Raw genomic sequence first — 22,998 nt, forward strand, 5'->3', positions numbered from 1 at the left:
ATGTCTCAGGTAGCCTGTCTGCCCTCCCACCTATCTGTTTAATGTCTCAGGTAGCCTGTCTGCCCTCCCACCTATCTGTTTAATGTCTCAGGTAGCCTGTCTGCCCTCCCACCTATCTGTTTAATGTCTCAGGTAGCCTGTCTGCCCTCCCACCTATCTGTTTAATGTCTCACTGTCTGCCCTCCCACCTATCTGTTTAATGTCTCAGGTAGCCTGTCTGCCTTCCCACCTATCTGTTTAATGTCTCAGGTAGCCTGTCTGCCCTCCCACCTATCTGTTTAATGTCTCAGGCAGCCTGTCTGCCCTCCCACCTATCTGTTTAATGTCTCAGGTAGCCTGTCTGCCCTCCCACCTGTCTGTTTAATGTCTCAGGTAGCCTGTCTGCCCTCCCACCTATATGTTTAATGTCTCACTGTCTGCCCTCCCACCTATCTGTTTAATGTCTCAGGTAGCCTGTATGCCCTCCCACCTATCTGTTTAATGTCTCAGGTAGCCTGTCTGCCCTCCCACCTATCTGTTTAATGTCTCAGGTAGCCTGTCTGCCCTCCCACCTATCTGTTTCATGTCTCAGGTAGCCTGTCTGCCCTCCCACCTATCTGTTTAATGTCTCACTGTCTGCCCTCCCACCTATCTGTTTAATGTCTCAGGTAGCCTGTCTGCCTTCCCACCTATCTGTTTAATGTCTCAGGCAGCCTGTCTGCCCTCCCACCTATCTGTTTCATGTCTCAGGTAGCCTGTCTGCCCTCCCACCTATCTGTTTCATGTCTCAGGTAGCCTGTCTGCCCTCCCACCTATCTGTTTCATGTCTCAGGTAGCCTGTCTGCCCTCCCACCTATCTGTTTCATGTCTCAGGTAGCCTGTCTGCCCTCCCACCTATCTGTTTCATGTCTCAGGTAGCCTGTCTGCCCTCCCACCTATCTGTTTCATGTCTCAGGTAGCCTGTCTGCCCTCCCACCTATCTGTTTAATGTCTCAGGTAGCCTGTCTGCCCTCCCACCTATCTGTTTAATGTCTCAGGTAGCCTGTCTGCCCTCTGTTTCATGTCTCAGGTAGCCTGTCTGCCCTCCCACCTATCTGGTTCATGTCTCAGGTAGCCTGTCTGCCCTCCCACCTATCTGTTTCATGTCTCAGGTAGCCTGTCTGCCCTCCCACCTATCTGTTTCATGTCTCAGGTAGCCTGTCTGCCCTCTGTTTCATGTCTCAGGTAGCCTGTCTGCCCTCCCACCTATCTGTTTAATGTTTAATGTCTCAGGTAGCCTGTCTGCCCTCCCACCTATCTGTTTAATGTCTCAGGTAGCCTGTCTGCCCTCCCACCTATCTGTTTAATGTCTCAGGTAGCCTGTCTGCCCTCTGTTTCATGTCTCAGGTAGCCTGTCTGCCCTCCCACCTATCTGTTTCATGTCTCAGGTAGCCTGTCTGCCCTCCCACCTATCTGTTTAATGTCTCAGGTAGCCTGTCTGCCCTCCCACCTATCTGTTTCATGTCTCAGGTAGCCTGTCTGCCCTCCCACCTATCTGTTTAATGTTTAATGTCTCAGGTAGCCTGTCTGCCCTCCCACCTATCTGTTTCATGTCTCAGGTAGCCTGTCTGCCCTCCCACCTATCTGTTTCATGTCTCAGGTAGCCTGTCTGCCCTCCCACCTATCTGTTTCATGTCTCAGGTAGCCTGTCTGCCCTCCCACCTATCTGTTTCATGTCTCAGGTAGCCTGTCTGCCCTCCCACCTATCTGTTTAATGTTTAATGTCTCAGGTAGCCTGTCTGCCCTCCCACCTATCTGTTTAATGTCTCAGGTAGCCTGTGTGCCCTCCCACCTATATGTTTAATGTCTCAGGTAGCCTGTCTGCCTTCCCACCTATCTGTTTAATGTCTCAGGTAGCCTGTCTGCCCTCCCACCTATCTGTTTAATGTCTCAGGCAGCCTGTCTGCCCTCCCACCTATCTGTTTAATGTCTCAGGTAGCCTGTCTGCCCTCCCACCTGTCTGTTTAATGTCTCAGGTAGCCTGTCTGCCCTCCCACCTATATGTTTAATGTCTCACTGTCTGCCCTCCCACCTATCTGTTTAATGTCTCAGGTAGCCTGTATGCCCTCCCACCTATCTGTTTAATGTCTCAGGTGCCTGTCTGCCCTCCCACCTATCTGTTTAATGTCTCAGGTAGCCTGTCTGCCCTCCCACCTATCTGTTTCATGTCTCAGGTAGCCTGTCTGCCCTCCCACCTATCTGTTTAATGTCTCACTGTCTGCCCTCCCACCTATCTGTTTAATGTCTCAGGTAGCCTGTCTGCCTTCCCACCTATCTGTTTAATGTCTCAGGTAGCCTGTCTGCCCTCCCACCTATCTGTTTCATGTCTCAGGTAGCCTGTCTGCCCTCCCACCTATCTGTTTCATGTCTCAGGTAGCCTGTCTGCCCTCCCACCTATCTGTTTCATGTTTAATGTCTCAGGTAGCCTGTCTGCCCTCCCACCTATCTGTTTCATGTCTCAGGTAGCCTGTCTGCCCTCCCACCTATATGTTTCATGTCTCAGGTAGCCTGTCTGCCCTCCCACCTATCTGTTTCATGTCTCAGGTAGCCTGTCTGCCCTCCCACCTATCTGTTTCATGTCTCAGGTAGCCTGTCTGCCCTCCCACCTATCTGTTTCATGTCTCAGGTAGCCTGTCTGCCCTCCCACCTATCTGTTTAATGTTTAATGTCTCAGGTAGCCTGTCTGCCCTCCCACCTATCTGTTTAATGTCTCAGGTAGCCTGTCTGCCCTCCCACCTATATGTTTAATGTCTCAGGTAGCCTGTCTGCCTTCCCACCTATCTGTTTAATGTCTCAGGTAGCCTGTCTGCCCTCCCACCTATCTGTTTAATGTCTCAGGTAGCCTGTCTGCCTTCCCACCTATCTGTTTCATGTTTAATGTCTCAGGTAGCCTGTCTGCCCTCCCACCTATCTGTTTCATGTTTAATGTCTCAGGTAGCCTGTCTGCCTTCCCACCTATCTGTTTCATGTTTAATGTCTCAGGTAGCCTGTCTGCCCTCCCACCTATCTGTTTCATGTTTAATGTCTCAGGTAGCCTGTCTGCCCTCCCACCGATCTGTTTAATGTCTCAGGTAGCCTGTCTGCCCTCCCACCTATATGTTTAATGTCTCAGGTAGCCTGTCTGCCTTCCCACCTATCTGTTTCATGTCTCAGGTAGCATGTCTGCCCTCCCACCTATCTGTTTAATGTCTCAGGTAGCCTGTCTGCCCTCCCACCTATCTGTTTAATGTCTCAGGCAGCCTGTCTGCCCTCCCACCTATCTGTTTGATGTCTCACTGTCTGCCCTCCCACCTATCTGTTTCATGTTTAATGTCTCAGGTAGCCTGTCTGCCCTCCCACCTATCTGTTTGATGTCTCACTGTCTGCCCTCCCACCTATCTGTTTCATGTTTAATGTCTCAGGTAGCCTGTCTGCCCTCCCACCTATCTGTTTCATGTTTAATGTCTCAGGTAGCCTGTCTGCCCTCCCACCTATCTGTTTCATGTTTAATGTCTCAGGTAGCCTGTCTGCCTTCCCACCTATCTGTTTCATGTTTAATGTCTCAGGTAGCCTGTCTGCCCTCCCACCTATCTGTTTAATGTCTCAGGTAGCCTGTCTGCCCTCCCACCTATCTGTTTAATGTCTCAGGTAGCCTGTCTGCCCTCCCACCTATCTGTTTAATGTCTCAGGTAGCCTGTCTGCCCTCTGTTTCATGTCTCAGGTAGCCTGTCTGCCCTCCCACCTATCTGTTTCATGTCTCAGGTAGCCTGTCTGCCCTCTGTTTCATGTCTCAGGTAGCCTGTCTGCCCTCCCACCTATCTGTTTCATGTCTCAGGTAGCCTGTCTGCCCTCCCACCTATCTGTTTCATGTTTAATGTCTCAGGTAGCCTGTCTGCCCTCCCACCTATCTGTTTAATGTCTCAGGTAGCCTGTCTGCCTTCCCACCTATCTGTTTAATGTCTCAGGTAGCCTGTCTGCCCTCCCACCTATCTGTTTAATGTCTCAGGTAGCCTGTCTGCCTTCCCACCTATCTGTTTCATGTTTAATGTCTCAGGTAGCCTGTCTGCCCTCCCACCTATCTGTTTCATGTTTAATGTCTCAGGTAGCCTGTCTGCCTTCCCACCTATCTGTTTCATGTTTAATGTCTCAGGTAGCCTGTCTGCCCTCCCACCTATCTGTTTCATGTTTAATGTCTCAGGTAGCCTGTCTGTCCTCCCACCTATCTGTTTCATGTTTTATGTCTCAGGTGGGAGGGCAGACAGGCTACCTATCTGTTTCATGTTTAATGTCTCAGGTAGCCTGTCTGCCCTCCCACCTATCTGTTTCATGTTTAATGTCTCAGGTAGCCTGTCTGCCCTCCCACCTATCTGTTTCATGTTTAATGTCTCAGGTAGCCTGTCTGCCTTCCCACCTATCTGTTTCATGTTTAATGTCTCAGGTGGGAGGGCAGACAGGCTACCTGAGACATTAAACAGATAGGTGGGAGGGCAGACAGGCTACCTGAGACATTAAACAGATAGGTGGGAGGGCAGACAGGCTACCTATCTGTTTAATGTCTCAGGTAGCCTGTCTGCCCTCCCACCTATCTGTTTAATGTCTCAGGTAGCCTGTCTGCCTTCCCACCTATCTGTTTAATGTCTCAGGTGGGAGGGCAGACAGGCTACCTATCTGTTTAATGTCTCAGGTAGCCTGTCTGCCCTCCCACCTATCTGTTTAATGTCTCAGGTAGCCTGTCTGCCCTCCCACCTATCTGTTTCATGTCTCAGGTAGCCTGTCTGCCCTCCCACCTATCTGTTTCATGTCTCAGGTAGCCTGTCTGCCCTTCCACCTATCTGTTTCATGTCTCAGGTAGCCTGTCTGCCCTCCCACCTATCTGTTTAATGTTTAATGTCTCAGGTAGCCTGTCTGCCCTCCCACCTGTCTGTTTAATGTCTCAGGTAGCCTGTCTGCCCTCCCACCTGTCTGTTTAATGTCTCAGGTAGCCTGTCTGCCCTCCCACCTATATGTTTAATGTCTCACTGTCTGCCCTCCCACCTATCTGTTTAATGTCTCAGGTAGCCTGTCTGCCCTCCCACCTATCTGTTTCATGTCTCAGGTAGCTCCCAAAAGCCTGCATGGATAGAATGCAAGAATTGACTCATATTTGCCATATTCTAATAATTCTCATGTGCCACCTTGTTGCCATGGTGAAACTTGCACTCCTGTAGATCTGAAATAATTGGATCTTGAACTTGCAACCAGAAAAGCAGTGCTAAGCAATTCAGGCGTTATTGAACGTCACTGCAAAGGAACATTCTTTTTTTTATCGTAAAATGTTTTATTTGGGAAGTAGTTGGCATTTAGAATTAAATGTGGATTTGATGTGCCCCTCATAGGCCTACCTTAAAAATGATTTGGCAATCATTTCTTAGATGAACAGTGTTTCCATCATTTGTTGCAATAAGGAAAGTTTGACTAAATAAATATCCTATTGAACGGATACAAATGTTGTCGATCTTTAGAACATTTCTCCTACATCTGCCGTTTCCATGTCACATGTCACAAAGATCGAGTAAACCTTGTTCAATGGAAACCTACTGTTAGGTTGTGACTGGTCTCGCATGGCTGCGTTCAAGATCACTGCGCTGTTGTGAGAATGGCATTTGCTGATATTTTGCCAGGTAAATGATGAGCCACTCATTTAAAAAAAATGTAACCTTTATTTAACTAGGCAAGTCAGTTAAGAACAAATTCTTATTTACAATGACGGCCTACCCCGACCAAACTCTGACGTTGCTGGGCAAATTGTGCACCGCCCTATGGAACTCCCAATCACGGCCGGATGTGATGCACCCTGGATTCGAACCAGGTACTGCAGTGACAACTCTTGCACTGAGATGCAGTGTCTTAGACCACTCATAAACAAACCGGTACAGTCCAGCGATTCAACTGTGTTACAGCACATTGCTATGAGGCTTCCAGGTCAGTATGGGGTAGCAGAGGTTAGCCTCTCCCCGCTGTGGGTAGCTTCAGAGCAGATGCACTGAGCAGATGTGTCATTGGGCTAGAGGAGCTTCTGGCCAAGGCCTAGCGGGCCGGCTAGGCTAGCTGAGAGACGCTTTGATGCCAGAGCTGGAACATGCACTGTTGAACCTTCCTCTTTTGCCTCTGTGAGCTGGACATTTTCTGTTATTGGCACGGTATTATAACCAATGTGTTCAGCACTCAGCATGCGTCCCAAATGGCACCCTATTCCCTATGTAGTGCACTACTTTTGACCAGGGTCCAGATGAGCTCTGGTCAAAAGCAGTGCACTATATAAGGGAAAAAGCTGCCATTTTGGATGCTACCTCAATGTGTCTCTACTATCAGAGTAGCTGCTACGGCCTTGGCACTGATAAGTATCTCAACAATAGGCCCAGTGTTTCACTATCAGAGAGGTGCTCAGTGTCTTGACGTAGTAGTATTAAAGGTACTGCTGGTTGTTTGTGCCCTCCAGTGTTTTAGATGACATTCTCCCACACGTGATTTTCTACTACATGGGGTAATAATTAAAAACTTTACAAATTAAGTCTAATTTAATGCAAAAGAGAATATAACGTCAAGCCTGAAAAGCTTAACATCATGGATTAACAATAAAAAGATCAAAACAAGTAATAGAAACAAGACTAGTGTAATGAAAGCATAAGTGGCTCTTGATTCACTCATATGACCCTTGTCTGATGACCTCTAACCCCTTGATACCCCCTCTTCCTCCCCAGACTTCTGGAGGCAGACTCCAAGTCGATGCGTTCGATGAGCGGCTCGCGGCGGAACAGCGGCTCGTCCCTGGTGTCCAGCTCCTCTGCCTCGTCCAACCTGTCCCACCTGGAGGAGGACACCTGGATCCTGTGGGGACGCATCGTCAACGAGTGGGACGAATGGAGACGCAAGAAGGACAAGCTGCTCAAGGTGAGGGGGGAGGATGGATGAGTGATCGAGAGACTGATAGAGCAAAGGGAAGAGAGGGGAGAAGATGGAGAGAGGACAGGGGGAAAAGTGGTGTTGGAGGGCCAGTAGGAGGCACCCTTCCCTCTGGTCTAAAAAAAATATCCCAATTCCCCAGGGCAGTGATTGGGGACATTGCCCTGTGTAGGGTGCTGTCTTTCGGATGGGACATTAAATGGGTGTCCTGACTCTGTGGTCACTAAAGATCCTATGGCACTTATCGTAAGAGTAGGGGTGTTAACCCCGGTGTCCTGGCCAAATTCCCAATCTGGCCCTCATACCATCAGTTACCTAATCATCCCCAGCTTACAATTGGCTCATTCACCCCCCTCCTCTCCCCTGTAACTATTCCACAGGTCGTTGCTATAAATGAGAATGTGTTTTCAGTCAACTTACCTGGTAAAATAAGGGTTAAATAAAATGAAACTAAGAGAGCAGACAGAGCCAGGGAGAGGGGAACAGAACAGCAGAAGAGATTAGAGAGGAGAAAATGGGAGTGAGGACAAATGAGGAGAGAGCACAGATGGAGGGATATGATCAGTGAAGATAAGATATGAGATGACATAGATATTCATTATAGGCTAGGATGTAGAGTTCTACACTAAGCTGAGAATTAGATTTGTAAAATAAACCTTTCTTTTCACCTCCAGGAGCTGATCCGTAAGGGCATCCCACACCACTTCCGGGCCATCGTGTGGCAGCTGCTTGGTAACGCCACAGACATGCCAGTGAAGAACCAGTACTCTGAGCTGCTCAAGATGTCCTCGCCCTGCGAAAAGCTCATCCGCCGGGACATCGCCCGCACCTACCCCGAGCATGAGTTCTTCAAGGGCCAGGACAGCCTGGGTCAGGAGGTGCTCTTCAACGTCATGAAGGTGAGGATATTTTGACCTTTGATCTTGAACATGACTTTTTTTCTGCATTATTAGAATGTTGTCTCTTAGGTTTACATGGACAAACAGGATGGATTTGGTATGATTAGTAATTTATGTACTAGTGAGATTTGAAGTTGGATGAACAGTTAGAAGCAGTTACATCTGCATTGCTTGCTGTTTGGGGTTTTAGGCTGGGTTTCTGGTTTTAGGGCTTTATAAATAAATGTGATTGATTTGAGTTAAATGTGTATTTAAACTGTATGGGCCGATTTCCCAGACTCTGATTAAGCCTAGTCCTGGACTAAAAAGCTGAACAAATGTAGAATCTCTAAACTTAATCTGTGTCCGGGGAAACCTCCCCAATGAGTATAGGTTTGTTTATGTTGATTGATGTCTGTGTGTGCAGGCGTATTCTCTGGTGGACCGGGAGGTGGGCTACTGCCAGGGCAGTGCCTTCATCGTGGGCCTGCTGCTCATGCAGGTAACGTCTCTTCAGCAGCCCTCTAGTCTAGACATTCCCCTCTCTTGCTATCGCGCTACGTTGTGCTAAATACGGAATTGTCCTGATTCTACCCTTTTTCGTTGCTTATACAGTATGAATAAATGACCTCTGAGCTCCTGATTAGTGTGAATGCACACACAGTCACACAGCCTGACCCGGTCTCTCCTGTGGCCCTCTAGATGCCAGAGGAGGAGGCGTTCTGCGTGTTTGTGCGTCTGATGCAGGAGTACCGTCTGAGGGAGCTTTTCAAACCAACCATGGCTGAACTAGGCCTCTGTATCTACCAGTTTGAATACCTGCTGCAGGTAAATCAACTTTATCCATCTCCATATGTCACGCTGGCCAATGTAGAAGGTGTTATGTGTCCCAAATGGCAACTTAGACCCTATAAAGTGCACTACTTTTGAACAGGGCCAATAGGTCAAAAGTAGTGCACTATGTAGGGAATACAGTGCCATTTAGGATGCATCTATTGTCAAATTAACTAAAACCTTAAGGGCCTTGCATGTGTCTGGGATTGAAATTATAATATTTTTTTACCTAAAAAAATGTCTGGTTTTAAGTAAGTATGTATACAGTGTACTGTAGTTGGGGAATAAGCACAGATATTGCAATTATAATGTTGTCCACTATGGGGCAGCAAATAGATTCATATAGCAAAGACTTGAGCTAGGTTCGTCCTTACATTTTTAATAGTACCACTTTGAAACCATTATGGGTTTGTAGCTCAACTAAAACCCCTATTATAAAGTGGGTGGTTCGAGACCTGACTGCTGATTGGCTGACAGCCATGGTATATCAGACCAAATACCACAGGTATGATACAAATTTTACTGCTCTAATTACATTGGTAACCAGTTTATAATAGCAATAAGGCACCTCGGGGGTTTGTGATATATGGCCAATATACCACAGCTAAGGACAGTGTCCAGGCACACCGCTTTGCATCGTGCATAAGGACAGCCCTTAGCCGTGGTATATTGGCCATATACCACACCCCCTCGTGCCTTATTGCTTAATTAACTCCTCTCGTCTCTTTCCCTCTCATCCACCCTCTTTCCCTCTCATCCACCCTCTTTCCCTCTCATCCACCCTCTTTCCCTCTCATCCACCCTCTTTCCCTCTCATCCACCCTCTTTCCCTCTCATCCACCCTCTTTCCCTCTCATCCACCCTCTTTCCCTCTCATCCACCCTCTTTCCCTCTCATCCACCCTCTTTCCCTCTCATCCACCCTCTTTCCCTCTCATCCACCCTCTTTCCCTCTCATCCACCCTCTTTCCCTCTCATCCACCCTCTTTCCCTCTCATCCACCCTCTTTCCCTCTCATCCACCCTCTTTCCCTCTCATCCACCCTCTTTCCCTTCTTCTTCCCCTCTCATCCACCCTCTTTCCCACCCTCATTCCCTTCCTCTTCCCCTTTCATCCACCCTCTTTCTTACCCTCATTCCCTTCCTCTTCCCCTCTTTCTCACCCTCATTCCCTTCCTCTTCCCCTCTCATCCACCCTCTTTCTCACCCTCATTCCCTTCCTCTTCCCCTTTCATCCACCCTCTTTCTCACCCTCATTCCCTTCCTCTTCCCCTCTCATCCACCCTCTTTCTCACCCTCATTCCCTTCCTCTTTCCCTCTCATCCACCCTCTTTCCCTTCTTCTTTCCCTCTCATCCACCCTCTTTCCCTCTCATCCACCCTCTTTCCCTCTCATCCACCCTCTTTCCCTTCTTCTTCCCCTCTCATCCACCCTCTTTCCCACCCTCATTCCCTTCCTCTTCCCCTTTCATCCACCCTCTTTCTTACCCTCATTCCCTTCCTCTTCCCCTCTCATCCACCCTCTTTCTCACCCTCATTCCCTTCCTCTTCCCCTCTCATCCACCCTCTTTCTCACCCTCATTCCCTTCCTCTTCCCCTCTCATCCACCCTCTTTCTCACCCTCATTCCCTTCCTCTTCCCCTCTCATCCACCCTCTTTCTCACCCTCATTCCCTTCCTCTTCCCCTCTCATCCACCCTCTTTCTCACCCTCATTCCCTTCCTCTTCCCCTCTCATCCACCCTCTTTCTCACCCTCATTCCCTTCCTCTTCCCCTCTCATCCACCCTCTTTCTCACCCTCATTCCCTTCCTCTTCCCCTCTCATCCACCCTCTTTCTCACCCTCATTCCCTTCCTCTTCCCCTCTCATCCACCCTCTTTCTCACCCTCATTCCCTTCCTCTTCCCCTCTCATCCACCCTCTTTCTCACCCTCATTCCCTTCCTCTTCCCCTCTCATCCACCCTCTTTCTCACCCTCATTCCCTTCCTCTTCACCCTCTCATCCACCCTCTTTCTCACCCTCATTCCCTTCCTCTTCCCCTCTCATCCACCCTCTTTCCCTCTCATCCACCCTCTATCCCTTGTTCTTCCCCTCTCATCCACTCTCTTTCTCACCCTCATTCCCTTCCTCTTCCCCTCTCATCCACCCTCTTTCCCCTCTTTCCTTACCCCAACAGGAGCAGCTCCCGGAGCTGAACGTCCACTTCCGTTCTCAGAGTTTCCACACCTCCATGTACGCCTCCTCCTGGTTCCTGACTCTCTTCCTCACCTTCCTCCCCATGCCCGTCGCCACACGCATCTTCGATATCTTCATGTACGAGGTAAGAGACTCACCACTGGTGTCTTGTGTGAGAATGTGTTTGGGTGAACATATACTTGAAAAAATAAACATAGTGGATCCCATATACATTATGTTTGATTTTAAATGTAACCTTTATTGACAGGTTGTTCTCATGAACATAAAATATCTTCTACAAGAGAGTCTTGTGATCTAGCACTATGAGTGTGTTGAATTGAACTTTGATTCCCTGTCTACAGGGTCTGGAGATTATATTTCGTGTGGGCATGGCCATTCTGCAGTACAACCAGACTGACCTCATCCAGCTGGATATGGAGGGCATGTCTCAGGTAACAACCACTAGCCCCCCATAGGGCTCTGGTCAAAGTAGTGGACAATATTTGGAATAGGGTGCCATTTGGGATTTATCCCATGAAAGGCACTACAGCAGGGTTCCCCAATAAGCTGTTTCACCATTATGTAATCCGCTTTAAGGGACCTAATTTGGGATTTTATTTGCCCCCCCCCAAGTGTTCTGAGATTTTATTTAAATAAATAAAAATATTTCTTGGATGTAAAAGACTGTAAGATTACCAGAAAATGAGCTCAAAGTGATTTTAATGGAGGAAATCTGTTCCCAAGTAGTCTCTCGGATAAATGGAGGCATGTGATCGTATCACAATGTAATCAAGGTTTGAAATTCTAATTGTTTTGTCAAATACTATATCTGTTCTTGCGGTCAATTTGCAGTGTACAAATGATTTATAACTATGATTCTGGCCCCCCACCCATCCGCTCAAGGAAATTTCGGCCCACAGCTAAATGTAATTGGGGACCCCTGCACTATAGTATACATCATTAATTATCACTGTAGATAGATACAAGACCTGCTGAAGGCAAGACAAACAAAAGAGTGAAATGAACCATTGTATAAGCATATGGGCATTTGTGAAGTGTCTTAACATCAATTATCATGTGATACCTACTGAATGTATTATTCCCTTTCATAGTGTTTTAACAGGACATATTCTCATTCAGTGTCTTAACAGGACATATTCTCATTCAGTGTCTTAACAGGACATATTCTCATTCAGTGTCTTAACAGGACATATTCTCATTCAGTGTCTTAACAGGACATATTCTCATTCAGTGTCTTAACAGGACATATTCTCATTCAGTGTCTTAACAGGACATATTCTCATTCAGTGTCTTAACAGGACATATTCTCGTTCAGTGTCTTAACAGGACATATTCTCGTTCAGTGTCTTAACAGGACATATTATTTTTCAGAGTGTCTTAACAGGACATATTATTTTTCAGAGTGTCTTAACAGGACATATTATTTTTCAGAGTGTCTTAACAGGACATATTATTTTTCAGAGTGTCTTAACAGGACATATTATTTTTCAGAGTGTCTTAACAGGACATATTATTTTCAGAGTGTCTTAACAGGACATATTATTTTTCAGAGTGTCTTAACAGGACATATTATTTTTCAGAGTGTCTTAACAGGACATATTATTTTTCAGAGTGTCTTAACAGGACATATTATTTTTCAGAGTGTCTTAACAGGACATATTATTTTTCAGAGTGTCTTAACAGGACATATTATTTTTCAGAGTGTCTTAACAGGACATATTATTTTTCAGAGTGTCTTAACAGGACATATTATTTTTCAGAGTGTCTTAACAGGACATATTATTTTTCAGAGTGTCTTAACAGGACATATTATTTTTCAGAGTGTCTTAACAGGACATATTATTTTTCAGAGTGTCTTAACAGGACATATTATTTTTCAGTGTCTTAACAGGACATATTCTCATTCAGAGTGTCTTCTATGAAGCGCTAAGCATGTCTCTTCCTTCTCTCGCAGCACTTCCAGAAGGTGATCCCCCACCAGTTTGACAGCTGCCCAGACAAGCTGATCCTGAGGGCCTACCAGGTCAAATACAACCCCAAGAGGATGAAGAAGTAGGCTCTGCTTCTGATCACTGTTCATTAGAATAACAATACTGGCTTTGGGTTGTAGACTACAGTTAATATGGGCCAATGTGTCCTGGCTTGTGGTGTTGTTACTATACAAAGCATGTTTTCAGTTTAAGATGATTAGTTTCAGTTTGATTTGCACACCGTCAAATGCATAAATGTGAAATAGAAACACATTGTATGAACCTAACTCTACTAAAATGTGTTTATTTGCCAGGTTGGAGAAAGAGTACACCACAATCAAGAACAAAGAGATGGAGGAGCAGATAGAGATCAAGGTGTGTGTCTGTGTGTGCGTGTGCCAGTCTAACTTCTTCTTTGAGCTTATCTATTAATAGACCGACAGAATATATCTTTTTTTCTGTCTTACTTACAAAGCCCCCAATTTATAAGCCTTGTATAATGACTAATACCTTTTCCTAACTGTCTCTCTACCCATCTACACATCCACAGAGGTTACGCACAGAGAACAGGCTTTTGAAGCAGAGGATTGAGACATTGGAGAAGGTAAGCGACGGAAACTTGGCTTCGAGTCAGACACTCACTTTAGCGCTTATGTGAATAAGGTTTATGCTGTACAATAAAATACAGCCAGAAACATGAAGCTAAAATATAGCCATGCCAACCAAGACTTATATCCTGTCACATTTACAGAATAAGTGAGGTGACTTAAGTTGTGAATGTACCTAAGGACAGAGACCATGTCTGTTGATTTTGTGTGCGTGAATGGATGATTTAAAAGGATGGGCCTTATTCTAGACCGGAGCCACTGAGTCTCTCCTCCTTTTCCAAGCACTCTGGCTTTTCTTCCCCTCTTGCTTCTCTCCTGTTCTCTGAGTAATGCTTTTTGTCTTTCTGTTCTTTTTTTCTTTTTTAATTCCTTCTCTCACACAAACCCACGGCCACTCTTTCACTCTGTATTATCGATTTCTTTCTCTTGTTTATTTTCTGTTGTCACATTTCCGTTACTCGTTTGCCCTGTTCTTATCCTTCATTCCTCGTGTTCGTCTTTATTTCTCCCTATTCTCTCCTTATCCTTTTCTTATCTTCTTCCTCTCCTTCACTGGTGTTGTAGGAAAGTGCTGCTCTAGCAGACAGGCTGATACAGGTACAGTACTGGAAAACCACCTCTCCTCCTCTTAACACCTTCCTTCCTCCTGCACTTCCTCTCTCTGTCTCCTTGACGGTGACCAATCAATGCCTGACTTCTGCATGAGAGAATGTTTTGTCTGTACGTCTGTCTGTCAGACCATGCTCCCCCTTGACCGCATGTGCGTCTGTGTGTCCATGGTAGGAGCTCTAATATTAAGGCCTACAGCCCTGCATGTGGAAACACAGGCACTGTTTTTTGCCCCCTGTCATTTATTAGGATAGAAGTGTCTTTGTAGGGTAATTACAACCTAATAGGAAAGGATACAGAAGTGCCATTTTATATTCTACTCTGTCAACTCCTAATATCTAACCTCCAATTGGGAAAGTGTTAAAGCTAAGCACCAATTCCCTCTAAATTCAAACCAACGTTGTCAATACAGCCCCCCCCCCCCCCCGACATATTCCCTATAACTGACACGGCCCCCTCTGGTCTCTGACCCTGTGTCTTCACTATTCCAGGGTCAGGTGACGCGGGCGCAGGAGGCGGAGGAGAACTACGTGATCAAGCGGGAGCTGGCGGTGGTGAGGCAGCAGTTCAGCGTGACCAGCCAGAACCTGGAGAAAGCCCAGGACACCATCGGAGAACTGCAGCGGGAGAAGGTAAGGAATGATCTGGAGTCAGTGTGGGTGAGAAATTGGGATGCTGCAGGGGCAGGGACTCAGATGTAGAACTGATCTAGAGTCAGGATTTGATTAACGGTGCACCCGTTTTAGGCTTTCACTCAGAGATTATGAGTAAAATTCTCAAATACAAGTCTATTGCAATGGATAACAAGCTCTAAAAGTTACAAATGACAAAACATGTTTTTGACCCACCAATGACGGGTACGGAAAATGACCAGCACTAGGCTGTATAGTCTGTGGTTGCCCCTGTGTATTTTTGTTGTTGTTCTTGCTTGGGGAACTGACTCATTCTGACAGTCTTCTGCTCGTTGACATAATAATTGACATAATTATTTGCATATGTTACTTGTCATTTAAAAAATAATGACGTTCTAAATCGATGACATTGACAAATTCTTCGACGAGGATAAAAAAGGCTGCTGTTGGTGAGAATGGTGAAATGTCAAAGTGAATTTCCCCAAGTCAGTTTGTGTTGAGTTGTGGCCTCAATCTGGCCAGAGTGACACAGTTAGTGGATGTTGGATGATAGACAGTATCGGTCTGCATCATAATCAGTGATGTAAAGTACTACTTAAGTAGTTTTTGGGAGTATCCGTACTTTACTATTTATATTTTTGACTACTTTTACTTCACTACATTCGTAAATAAAACAATGTACTTTTTACTCCATACATTTTCCCTGACACCCAAAAGCACTTAGCAGGACAGAAAATGGTCCAATTCGCACAGAACATCCCTGGTCATCCCTACTGCCTCTGATCTGGTGGACTCACTAAACACAAATGCTTTGTTTTTAAATTATGTATGAGTTTTGGAGTGTGACCCTGGCTATCCGTAAATTTAAAAAATACAATTGTGCTGTCTGGTTTGCTTAATATAAGGAAGAAGAAATGATTTGTACTTTTGATAATTAAGTATATTTAAAACCAAATACCTTTTAGACTTTTACTCAAGTAGTATTTTACTGGGCGACTTTCACTTTTACTTGAGTCATTTTCTATTAAGGTTTCTTTGCTTTTACTCAAAATATGTATTATCTGGGTATATACTATTTTAAAGGAAATATGTCTTGAAGTCAACTGTTGCAGTGTACACATGTTATTCTGCCCCTATGCTCTTCATACCATGTAACATAATAACATGTGTTTTCCAAACAGTTCAGTATAATCTGTGTATGGATGTTTGTGATTTGTAAGTTTAGGATCAAGTTGATTAGCGTCTTATCGTAAGTGTTTGGGTAGCGCTTTGATGATAGTGGACAGGCTGGAAAACACTTTCTTTGTTTCTCTTCATGGGTCATATCTGGAAAACTTCACTTTGGTAGTGATTCAGTTTCTGTATTTGAAGTATCTGTTTGACGCTCACTTACAGTAATTCTGTGTGTTTTGTTAAGGATGGTGTTGCTTGGCAAAGTATTGACTGTTTCTAATGTAGAATTATTTGCTTTCAGTTGCCAGTAGAGCAACATCGTGCTGTTCCACTGGATGTCTTAAGGTGAACGCACCAATTTGTAAGTCGCTCTGGATAAGAGCGTCTGCTAAATGACTTAAATGTAAATGTAAATAAATCAAAATAAATGTTATTTGCCACATGTGCCGAATACTCACAAGCCCTTAACCAATAATGCAGTTTTAAGAAAATATTTACTAAATAAATGACAGTAAAAAAAAAGGAACACCATGAAATATCAACATCGCTATATACAGCGGATACCGGTACCGAGTCAGTGTACAGGTTAGTCGAGGCAATTATGGTCATTTGTACATGCAGGTAGGGGTGAAATGACTATGTATTGATAATAAACAGCGAGTAGCAGCAGTGTAAAAAACAAAGGGGGGATGTCAATGTATATAGTCCCGGGTGGCCATTTGATTAATTGTTCAGCAGTATTATGGCTTTGGGGAACCCAGCTGTTAAGGAGCCTTTTGGACCTAGACCTGGCATACCGGTACCGCTTGCCGTGCAGTAGCAGAAGGAACAGTCTGTGACTTGGGTGACTGGAGTCTTTGCCAATTTTTTGGGCCTTCTTTTGCTGCCGTTCACGATCATCTACTTTGTCTTGCTCACGTTGAGGGAGAGGTTGTTGTCCTGGCATCACACTGCCAGTTCTCTGACCACCTCCCTATAGGCTGTCTCATTGTTGTCGGTGATCAAGCCTACCACTGCTGTGTCGTCAACAAACTTAATGATGGTGTTGGAGTCGTGCTTGGCCATGCAGTCGTGGGTGAAAAGGGAGTGTACAGGAGGGGACGAAGCATATACCCCTGAGGGGCCCCCGTATTGAAGATCAGCGTGGAAGATGTGATGTTACCTACTCTTAACACCTGGGGGTGGAGCATCAGGAAGTCCAATATTTAGTTGCAGATGGAGGTGTTTAGTCCCAGGGTCCTTTGTTTATTGATGAGCTTTGTGGGCACTATGGTGTGGAACGCTGAGCTGTAGTCAATGAACAGCATTCCCACATAGGTGTTCCTTTTGTTCAGGTGGGGAAGGGCAGTGTGGAGTGCAATAGAGATTGCATCATTTGTGGATCTGTTGGGGCGGTATGCAAATTGGAGTGGGTCTAGGGTTTCCGGGATGATGGTGTCAATGTGAGCCATGGACGGCCTTTCAAAGCAGATCATGGCTACAGATGTGAGTGCTACGAGGCGGTAGTCATTGTATAGAGTTTCACGTTTGACCTGTTTGAAATCCATAGTGTTATAACATTGTGTTCACCCAGGGCTGGTGTTGTATAAGCCAGTTTTATGAGCATTCTAATGCATAGATGTAGACAAACAGCCATGGTGAGGTGGACAATAGTGTGATGTTGAATGGGTAGACAGACAGACAGACAGACAGACAGACAATGCCTGTAGTCCAGCTGGTCCAGCACAATAGGGCTTCGGTTATTCTATTGTGACTGTGTGTTAGCAGCTGTGTGTCGCCTGTCCTTGTGTGTTAGTGTGTGTTGTATGCTACAGAAACACGAATGCTCATCTGTGACTTTGCCTCTAGGTGCAGGATGTTTATTTATTTTTAAAATCTTTCTCACACACTATTTATTTGAGTTTTTTCTAACACGTGTGAGTGCTTGAATCCGTTTTGAATGCAAGTCCCCAACTACGGCAAAAACAAAAGATGTGGTTCCTGACACATTTAGTAACAGAAACACAACTCTTTCTATATACGTTAGTTTCACAGTTTCAATTTATTGGCAGGGGAAACATATGTTTACGTTGCCAAACCAAATGAAATGGATAATCAACAAAAGTGAAATGAACAGTAAACATTACACTCTCAAAAGTTTCAAAGGAATAGAGACATTTCCAATGTAATATTATGGCTATGTACAGTATGTGCAGTATGTACAGTGTTGTAACAATGTGCTGTTTCTCTTCATACTCAGACACAGCCGTCACACTAATGACACTCATTCACCATGTGATGAATAGGGTGTGTGAGAGTTCACGAGTTTGCACGTCTCACCATTGTTTCTTGACTCTCTCCTTCTCCTCCATCAGTCTTTCAACACCAGTGAACTAAGTTTAGATCGACTAGAATTGGGGCCATGGAGAGAATCCGTGGTATAGGTGTGTGTGGTGTTGCTATGGAATTGGAGTTTCAGGTGTGGTCAGATAATGTGTTGTGCCTCCGATGACTAGCCTGGGTGTATTACCAAGCCAGAATTCACACACCCCCACCTCTCACTTCTCTCTCACATTGAAACCGAGTGGGTACTTTAATTCACAAAGAAAGAAAGGCCTTTATGCCATGCATACGCATACAAAGTTATTGGTTTGTCCCAACGTTCTCTCTCTGTCTCACCATCTGTCTCTTCTCTCTGAAACGCATCTAGTGAGAAACGGACATGTTTTTGGTTGGTTGACCCCTTTGCCAACCCACATCCCTTCTGTCCATCCCACCACAACTATCACAGCTACACAGCGCTGTACTCCACATCTCCTTTTAGTACATCACTCGTTTATCTGCTTGGGTGTACACAAATGAGTTGAATCTACCTGGTGGATACACTGATAGACTTTTGTAAGTGGTTCCCATTTCCAAATCAATAGAAAACGGCCATTTTAGACAGATGTTCTTCTGACCCATCAATCAATCAAATGTATTTTAAAAATGCCATTTTACATCAGCAGTCGCAAAGTGCTGTACACATACCCAGCCTAAATTCCCAAAACAGCAAGCAATCCAGATATAGAAGCACAGTGGCTAGGAAAAACTCCCTAGAAAGGAAACCTAGAGAGGAACCAGGCTCTGAGGGGTTTCCAGTCCTCTTCTGGCTTTGCTGGGTGGAGGATCTTTATCTTCTGATGCCTTAGTACACAAAAGTTTGATTGGTTGGTATGTGTAGTGTCCGTTTGGGATTGGTCCCAGTGTGTTGTCTCAGTTTTTTAATTGGTCCATGTGTTGTGTCTCGGTACACAGAGCAGTTTGATTGATTGGTTGATATGTGTTGTGTGAGTTTATAATTGGTCCATGTGTTGTTTCTCAGTACACAGAGCAGTTTGATTGATTGGTTGATATGTGTTGTGTGAGTTTATAATTGGTCCATGTGTTGTTTCTCAGTACACAGAGCAGTTTGATTGATTGGTTGATATGTGTTGTCTCAGTTTATAATTGGTCCATGTGTTGTGTCTCGGTACACAGAGCAGTTTGATTGATTGGTTGATATGTGTTGTCTCAGTTTATAATTGGTCCATGTGTTGTTTCTCAGTACACAGAGCAGTTTGATTGATTGGTTGATATGTGTTGTCTCAGTTTATAATTGGTCCTATGTGTTGTGTCTCGGTACACAGAGCAGTTTGATTGATTGGTTGATATGTGTTGTCTCAGTTTATAATTGGTCCTATGTGTTGTGTCTCGGTACACAGAGCAGTTTGATTGATTGGTTGATATGTGTTGTCTCAGTTTATAATTGGTCCTATGTGTTGTGTCTCGGTACACAGAGCAGTTTGATTGATTGGTTGATATGTGTTGTGTGAGTTTATAATTGGTCCATGTGTTGTGTCTCAGTACACAGAGCAGTTTGTGACCGGTCTGCAGATGCAGCTGGAGCAGTCCCGGCTGCAGGAGGCAGAGCTACTGGGGGCCCTCAAAGAGATGCAGGACAAAGTACTGGACCTAGAGAAGGTAAGAGAACACACCTGTGTGTGTGTGTGGTGTTATATCTGTGTGTTTAATATCTTCATTGTGTGTGTGTATGTTCCAGAGGAGCAGCTCTCTGCCTGATGAGAACAACGTGGCCCAGCTGCAGGATGAGCTGAAGCTGGTGAAGCTCCGAGAGCTGGAGACACTGCACTCCTTCAGAGAGATGCAGGACACGGTGACCGAGCTCAACCAGCGCTGGCAGGTAAGTAAACACACCACAGAAGACTGTAGAGTAGGGAACTGAAGGCTTCAGAAGGGGAGGGCATAGTAGAGGTGTCTAGAAGAACAGTGTTTGTGTAACAGGGTTGCTTCCGTCCCTCTCCTCGTCCCAACCTGGGCTAGAACCAGAGACGCTCTACACACATCGACAAGAGTCGCCCTCAAAGTATCGTTACCCATCGCTTCACAAAAGCCAAGGGAAACAACTACTTCAAGGTCTAAGAGCGAGTGACATCAGGGAGAGATGGATAGAGAACCGATGCACCATGGTTGTGGCTCTCTGACCTGTCCTCTCCGTTCCTCTCTTTCTCTCTCCAGCTCCACATGTCAAAAGGTGGCGGGGGTCACTGGAAGGAATCCCCCAAGAAGAATGCCCTGAATGAGCTGCAGGACAAGCTGATGGGGGTGCGTCTGAGAGAGGCCCAAGCCCAGGCTGAACTCAGGGAGGTCAAACTCCAAGCCATACAGCTGGAGAGCCAGGTCAGTGGAAGAACTTTAGCCTGATGCCAAATCTGTTTGTGCGCAATCTATATAAAAGTGATCCATTGTGTGTTATTTCCTTCGTCTGATCCCAGGTCTGTTGCATGTAACAATGACCATAGGAGTTGGCAAGACAGAGCTGGGACCAGCCTAGGGAAATACATTGTATTGGATCACATTTCCAAAAGAGACTTTCATTAGGCCTAAATGACTAAGGGGTAACTTATACATCAAATACTATGTGGAAATGGTAGATAAATGCCAAGTACAAGTGTGACATATGACATTGTGAAAGAACAATGCAGTATAAAAGTGGTAAGGAAGATGCAAATACGGCCTCATCTTTTGGATTTATGGAAAGTACCTTGCTCAGTGTTTTAACATTCAGTTCCACACTCATGTTTCTCACCCTGATGAGTGAGATGTTTGACTTTTGTGGTGGATTATTCACAGCTCTATACAACACCATAGGCCTACACACACACACGTTTTCGTTACAGTTCATCACTTTGGGCCGCAGGTTGGCATTTCTTGGGATGACTCTTATACTGGAGGCAGCTCTGCAGAGTGGTCACTAGCTGGCACAGCCTGAGTCATAAGAGCAGATTTTAAACCTAACCTTAAAACCGTATTTATTTTCATAAATGTTTACAATATAGCCAATTTTGACTTTGTAGCCTGCCCATCTAGTGGAAATCTCCTGGCACTGCCTCCAGGACGAGATTCATCCCAATAAACGTTAACCTGCCTTTAGGCCTTTTTCTAACTTGACAAATGTGTGCCTAACTCAGTTTCACATAAATAATGCATTGATGTCAACAGGTGATTTGCGTTTGTGGAAGTACAAGTTGTTAATTTCTCAAATTAGCTTTTTGCTACAAACTGTTGATTATTTATTGTTACAACACTTAGACAGAGGCAGACAACTAATATCATATACAGTACCAGTCAAAACTTTGGACACACCTACTCATTCCAGGGTTTTTATTTATTTTTTACTATTTTCTACATTATAGAATAATGGTGAAGACATCAAAACTATGAAATAACACATCATTTAGTAACCAAAAAAGTGTTAAACAAATCAAAATATATTTGAGATTCTTCAAATAGCCACCCTTTGCCTTGATGACAGCTTTGCACACGCTTGGCATTCTCTCAACCTGCTTCACCTGGAATGCTTTTACAACAGTCTTGAAGGAGTTCCCACATATGCTGAGCACTTGTTGGCTGCTTTTCCTTCACTCTGCGGTCCAACTCATCCCAAACCATCTCAATTGGATGGGGTCGGGTGATTGTGGAGGCCAGGTCATCTGATGCAGCACTCATCACTCTCCTTCTTGGTCAAATAGCCCTTACACAGCCTGGAGGTGTGTTTTGGGTCATTGTTCTGTTGGAAAAAAATGATAGTCCCACTAACCGTAAACCAGATAGGATGGCATATCGCTGCAGAATGCTGTGGTAGCCATGCTGGTTAAGTGTGCCTTGAATTCTAAATTAATCACAGACAGTGTCACCAGCAAAGCACCATCACACCACCACCTCCATGCTTCAGGGTGGGAACCACACATGCAGAGATCATCCGTTCATCTACTCTGCGTCTCACAAAGACACGGCGGTTGGAACCAAAAATCTCAAATTTGGACTCATCAGACCAAAGGACAGATTTCCACCAGTCCATTGCTCGTGTTTCTTCTTAACCACTACTCATTTAGTAATGGATTCTTTGCAGCAATTTGACCATGAAGGCCTGATTTCACGCAGTTTCCTCTGAGCAGTTGATGTTGAGATGTGTCTGTTACTTGAACTCTGTTGCAGTTTCTGAGGCTTGTAACTAATGAACTTATCCTCTGCAGCAGAGGTAACTCTGTCTTCCTTTCCTGTTTGCGGTCCTCATGAGAGCCAGTTTCATGATAGCGCTTGATGGTTTTTCGACTGAAGAAACTTTCAAAGTTCTAGAAATGTTCCGTATTGACTGACCTTCATGTCTTAAAGTGATGATGTCGTTTCTCTTTGCTTATTTAAGCTGTTCTTACCATAAGTCTTTTACCAAACTGGTCTATCTTCTGTGTACCACCCCTACCTTGTCACAACACTACTGATTGGCCAAGCCACACTGCTTCTTAACACATCGCGCATCAAACCCGGAAGCCAGCTGCTAAAGGCACACCGCGCCCCCCGGGAGGAAACACTGTACACCTTGCGACCTGGTCAGCGTGAACTGCGGCCGGCCTGCCACAGGAGTCGCTAGTGTGCGATGAGACAAGGATATCCCTACCGGCCAAGCCCTCCCTAACCCGGACGACGCTAGGCCAATTGTGCGTCGCCCCATGGACCTCCCGGTCACTGCCGGCTGCGACAGAGACTGGGCTCAAACCCAGAGTCTCTGGTGGCACAGCTAGTACTGCGATGCAGTGCCTTAGACCACTGTGCCACCCGGGAGGCCCCAAAAAGGAACTTTTAAC

The 22,998-nt window shown here is 45.3% G+C and overlaps 1 protein-coding gene across 1 annotated transcript in view; it reads left to right on the forward strand.

Annotated features, from left to right (window-relative positions):
- Positions 1-22,998, forward strand: part of LOC115142481 (EVI5-like protein) — a 63,215-nt gene that overhangs the window by 32,432 nt on the left and 7,785 nt on the right. The window contains 14 exon segments of the mRNA XM_029681984.2: positions 6,738-6,927; positions 7,614-7,838; positions 8,245-8,319; positions 8,520-8,645; positions 10,824-10,967; positions 11,185-11,274; positions 12,798-12,895; positions 13,128-13,188; positions 13,364-13,417; positions 13,986-14,018; positions 14,522-14,662; positions 19,700-19,816; positions 19,896-20,036; positions 20,372-20,533. Coding sequence (XP_029537844.2) covers positions 6,738-6,927; positions 7,614-7,838; positions 8,245-8,319; positions 8,520-8,645; positions 10,824-10,967; positions 11,185-11,274; positions 12,798-12,895; positions 13,128-13,188; positions 13,364-13,417; positions 13,986-14,018; positions 14,522-14,662; positions 19,700-19,816; positions 19,896-20,036; positions 20,372-20,533 — 1,657 coding nt within the window.

The sequence above is a fragment of the Oncorhynchus nerka genome, linkage group LG15 (assembly GCF_034236695.1).
Source record: "Oncorhynchus nerka isolate Pitt River linkage group LG15, Oner_Uvic_2.0, whole genome shotgun sequence".
In the NCBI taxonomy this organism is placed as follows: domain Eukaryota; kingdom Metazoa; phylum Chordata; class Actinopteri; order Salmoniformes; family Salmonidae; genus Oncorhynchus; species Oncorhynchus nerka.